This window comes from Coturnix japonica, unplaced genomic scaffold (genome assembly GCF_001577835.2).
Source record: "Coturnix japonica isolate 7356 unplaced genomic scaffold, Coturnix japonica 2.1 chrUnrandom542, whole genome shotgun sequence".
NCBI lineage: Eukaryota > Metazoa > Chordata > Aves > Galliformes > Phasianidae > Coturnix > Coturnix japonica.
Window position 1 is genome coordinate 59,257 of NW_015439924.1, and position 5,255 is coordinate 64,511.

Below are 5,255 nucleotides of genomic sequence, written 5' to 3' on the forward strand. Positions count from 1 at the left end.
GGGGGGGGATAGGGTAATAGGAATTAAAGGGGGGGGGATAGGGTAATAGGAATTAAAGGGGGGGGATAGGGTAATAGGAATTAAGGGGGGGGGGATAGGGAGCAATAGAGGGGGCAAATGGGAAGGAATAATAATAGAGAACAGCAGGGAAATGGGAGGAATAAAGAGGCCAAACAAAAGGGGCCTGGAAGAGCCAAAGGAAACAAAGGGAAAATAAAAGTAATGCCTCCTATTTATCCCCATGGCAATGGCAGGGGATACAAAGCACACAATGGCACCGTTGGATGGAGCAGGAGCTGGGCTATAAAACCAAAGGGGTCCCCACCGTGTCCGGGCATTCACTCCTTGTTATTCCAGCTGTACAGGGTCGTCCCGATCGCGGTTTATCCTTCACGTCCTTATCGCCGCTATTAAATCTCACCACCCACCTCCGCACCGTGCTGACATCCACCGTCAGCTCCCCATAGACGTTAACGAGGCGCCTATAGATGTCAATGGGGGCCACTCGTTCCGCGTGGAGGAATTCGATCACGCACCTTTGCTTTAATCTGGTTTCGGTGCCTGACGCCATTGTGGGCCCCGATGTCCCTCTGCTGCCATCTGTCGTATGGAGGCGACGTGGCAAGGAGGGGATGGGGGACAATGAGGATGATAGCCCCCCCCCACATAATGGGAGGAAATAGGAGGCATTACTTTCAGAGCAGAGGATGGAAATAGGAGGCATTACTTTCAGAACAGCCGTGGGGTATGGATGTGAATCATCCAGCCCCATATCCCCCTCCTACCACAATGGGGGAAAATAGGGAGGCATTACTTTCAGAGCAGCCTGAATATCCCCCTCCCCACATAATGGAGGAAAATAGGAGGCATACTTTCAGAGCAGAGGCATGGAAATAGGGAGCGGCATTTCTTTAGAGGCAGAGGATGGAAATAGGAGGCATTACTTTTCAAGCCAGCCCTATATCCCCCTCCCACACAATGGGACAGGAAATAGGAGGGGCAGTTACTTTCAGAGCAGTGAATGGAAATAGGAGGCATTACTTTCAGAGCAGTCACGGAGTTATAGCTAGATCCATCCAGCCCCACGCACTGTGGGGCAATGGGAGGAAATAGGAGGCATTATATTCCCCTCACACACAATGGGAGGAAATAGGAGGCATTACTTTCAGAGCAGAGGATGGAAATAGCAGGCATTACTTTCAAAGCAGCCCTATATCCCCTTCCCACACAATGGGAGGAAATAGGAGGCATTACTTTCAGAGCAGAGGATGAAATAGAGGCATTACTTTCAGAGCAGCAGATGGATAATAGGAGGCATTACTTTCAGAGCAGAGATGGAAATTAGGAGGCATTACCTTTCAGAACAGCCGTGGGGTATGGATGTGAATCATCCAGCCCCATATCCCCCTCCTACACAATGGGGGAAAATAGGAGGCATTACTTTCAGAGCAGAGGATGGAAATAGGAGGCATTACTTTCAGAGCAGAGGATGGAAATAGGAGGCATTACTTTCAGAGCAGCGGATGGAAATAGGAGGCATTACTTTCAGAGCAGTGGATTGAAATAGGAGGCATTACTTTCAGAGCAGCCATGGGGTATGGCTGAGATCCATCCAGCCCCACACACTGTGGGTCAATGGGAGGAAATAGGAGGCATTACTTTCAGAGCAGTGGCTAAGATCCATCCAGCCCTTTGGATGGTGATGGTGGAGGCGATGGAGCCCCGTCATCCATCCCATGGAGACGAGGGAGCCATTATCCATCCCACGGAGGTGATGGAGCCCCGTTATTCATCCCATGGAGGTGATGGAGCCCCGTTATCCGTCCCATAGAGATGATGGAGCCCCGTTATCCGTCCCATAGAGGCGATGAAGCCATTATCCATCCCATGGAGGTGATGGAACCCCGTTATCCATCCCATGGAGATGATGGAGCCCCGTTATCCATCCCATAGAGATGATGGAGCCCCATTATCCATCCCATGGAGGCGATGGAGCCCCGTTATTCATCCCATGGAGATAATGATGGAGCCCTGTCATCCATCCCACAGAGATGATGGAGCCCTGTTATCCGTCCCATAGAGATGATGGAGCCCCGTTATCCATCCCATAGAGATGATGGAGCCCCGTTATCCGTCCCATAGAGATGATGGAGCCCCGTTATCCGTCCCATGGAAATGATGGAGTCCCGTTATCCGTCTCATGGAGGTAATGATGGAGCCCCGTTATCCATCCCATGGAGGCGATGAAGCCCCGTTACCCATCCCATGGAGGCGATGGGGCATCTTGCATGGGTCTATGGGGCATCTTGCCTGGCTCCGTGAGGCATCTCATGTGGCTATGGGGCATCCTGTGGCCCCATAGGGCATCTTGCCTGGCCTTAGGGGGCATCCAGTGTGGGTCCATAGGGCATCTCACTTGGCTTCGTGGGGCATCTTGCCTGGCTCTATGGGGCATCTCGTGTGGCCCCATAGGGCATCTCGCCTGGCCTTGGAGGGCATCCTGCGTGGCTCTGTGGGGCATCTCTTGTGGCCTCATGGGGCACCTTGCCTGGCTCCATAGGGCATCCCGTGTGGCTCCATAGGGCATCTCACCTGGCTCCATAGGGAATCCTGTATGGCTCCATAGGGCATCCTGTGTGGCTCTATGGGGGCATATTGCTGGGCTCCATAGGGCATTCCACCTGGCTCCATAGGGCATCCTATGTGGCTCTATAGGGCATCCAGTATGGCTTTGGGGGGCATTTCACCTGGCTCCGTGGGGCATCTTGCCTGGCCTTGGGGGGCATCCAGTGTGGCTCCATAGGGCATCCAGTGTGGCTCCATAGGGCATCTCACCTGGCTCCATAGGGCATCTCACCTGGCTCCATAGGGCATCCTGTGTGGCTCTATGGGGCATCTTGCCTGGCTCTGTGGGGCATCTTGCCTGGCTTTGTGGGGCATCCTGTGTGGCTCACCCGTCCTATACCCACAACTGATTAAATACCTCCCTTCCTTTGTCCCCATCAGATGCAGTACAGCATGGCACTGCATTGCATTGCAAAAAGACTTGGGTTGCATTGGGTTGTTTCGGGTTGCAAGGCATTGCAAAAGGGCTAGGGTTGCATTGCATTGCATGGCAAAAGGGCCTGGGTTGCATTGCATTGCATTGCATTGCATGGCAAAAGGGCCTGGGCTGCATTGCATTGCATTGCATTGCATTGCAAAAGGGCCTGGGCTGCATTGCATTGCATAGCATTGCATTGCAAAAGGGCCTGGGCTGCATTGCATTGCATAGCATTGCATTGCAAAAGGGCCTGGGTTGCATTGCATTGCATTGCAAAAGGGCCTGGGATGCATTGCATTGCATTGCAGCTTGGGAACAGCAGGGGGATGCATTGCATTGCATTGCATGGATAAATGGCCTGGGTTCCTTGCCTTGTATTGCATTGCAAAAGGGCTTTGGATGCATTGGGTTGCATTGCATTGCATTGCATGGCAAAAGGGTTTGCATTGCATTGCATTAAAAGCAACGGAACAAAACAGAACAAAAATAGGAGGCAGAACTTTCAGAGCAGCCATACGAAGAGCAGGACCCCCCCCCACATCAAAATTAACCCCCCCCACATTAAAACAAACCCCCCCCTCCCCATGGTACCTGCGAGGAGCCCGAGGTGGGGCTGGCAGATGGAGGCTGAGGGCTGAGGGCTGGGGGGAGGAGGCCGTTCTGTGATATAATGGTGCCTATGGGAAGATGGGGGGGGTTGTAAAGGGAGGGGGATGTAAAAGGGGGGGGGGGAAGTTATTAAGGGGGGGTTTTGTAAAGGCTGGGGGGTATAAAAGGGGGGGGATATAAAACGGGGGGTATGTAAAGGGGGGGGATTAAAAGGGGAGTATAAAAAGGGGGGATATGAAAAGGGGGGGGATATAAAAGGGGGGGATATAAAAGGGGTGGATATAAAAGGGGGGGGATATTAAAAGGGGGGGATTATAAAAGGGGGGGATATAAAAAAGGGGGGGAATATAAAGGGGGGGATATAAAGGGGGGATATAAAAAGGGGGGGGAATTAAAGGGGGGTATAAAGGAGGGTATAAAGGGGGGGGGTATAGGGGGGTATAAAGGGGGGGGATATAAAAGGGGGGGATATAAAAAGGGCGGGATATAAAGGAGGGGATATAAAGGGGGGGATATAAAGGGGGGGATATAAAGGGGGGGCATATAAAGGGGGGGATATAAAGGGGGGGATATAAAGGGGGCGGATATAAAGGGGGGGGATATAAAAGGGGGGGATATAAAAGGGGGGGAAATAAGGGGGGGAAATAAGGGAGGGATATAAAGGGGGGGAAATATAAAGGGGGGGAAATAAAGGGGGGGATATAAAGGGGGGGATATTAAAGGGGGATATTAAAGGGGGGATATTAAAGGGGGATAATTAAAGGGGGCGGAATTTAAAGGGGGGATATAAGAAAGGGGGGATATAAGGGGGGGATATAAAGGGGGGGATATAAAGGAGGGGGACATAAAGGGGGGGAATATAAAGGGGGGGGATATAAAGGGGGATATAAGGCCGGGGGATATAAAGGGGGGAATAAAGGGGGGATATAAAAGGGGGGGATATAAAAGGGGGGGATATAAAGGGGGGGGATATAAAAAGGGGGGGATATTAAAAGGGGGGGATATAAAAGGGGGTATAAAAGGGGGGGTATAAAAGGGGGGGGGTAAAAGGGGGGTACCCAGGGTTAACCCCCCCCCAGTCCCCTTTATTATGGTCTCACCGAAGCTCTCAGCGCTCTTGGTCCAGGCGTTAAGGTCCCATTGGAACTTCATGTCGCTCTGTGGCTCCACTGGGTCCACGATCATCTTCAGCGCACGTTGGAGCTGAAAGTGGATCTGGCGGGGGGGCACAAAAAGGGGGTAAACATTAACCCTATAGTATAGGGGGGATACCACATTAACCCTTATAGCATAGGGGGATACCCCATTAACCCTTATAGCATAGGGGGGATACCCCATTAACCCTTATAGCATAAGGGGGATACCCCATTACCCCTTATAGCATAGGGGGGATACCCCATTACCCTTATTAGTATAGGGGGATACCCCAGGTACCTTATAGCATAGGGATACCCCATTAACCTTATAAGCGTTAGGGGGGATTTACCCCTTACCTCTCTAAGCATAGGGGCATACACCATTACCCCTTATAGCAAGGGGGGATACCCCATTAACCCTTATAGATAGGGGGGATACCCCCATTACCCCTTATAGCATAGGGGGA

The 5,255-nt window shown here is 51.9% G+C and overlaps 1 protein-coding gene across 1 annotated transcript in view; it reads right to left on the reverse strand.

Annotated features, from left to right (window-relative positions):
• The window catches only part of TRIM28 (tripartite motif containing 28), a gene marked incomplete at its 5' end in the record, with an annotated part of 43,180 nt that overhangs the window by 29,886 nt on the left and 8,039 nt on the right, over nt 1-5,255 (reverse strand). Inside the window, 4 exons of the mRNA XM_032441758.1 lie at nt 437-600; nt 3,616-3,720; nt 4,753-4,995; nt 5,146-5,149. Of these exons, the coding sequence (XP_032297649.1) occupies nt 437-600; nt 3,616-3,720; nt 4,753-4,995; nt 5,146-5,149 (516 nt within the window). The remainder of the gene's footprint in view (nt 1-436; nt 601-3,615; nt 3,721-4,752; nt 4,996-5,145; nt 5,150-5,255) is intronic.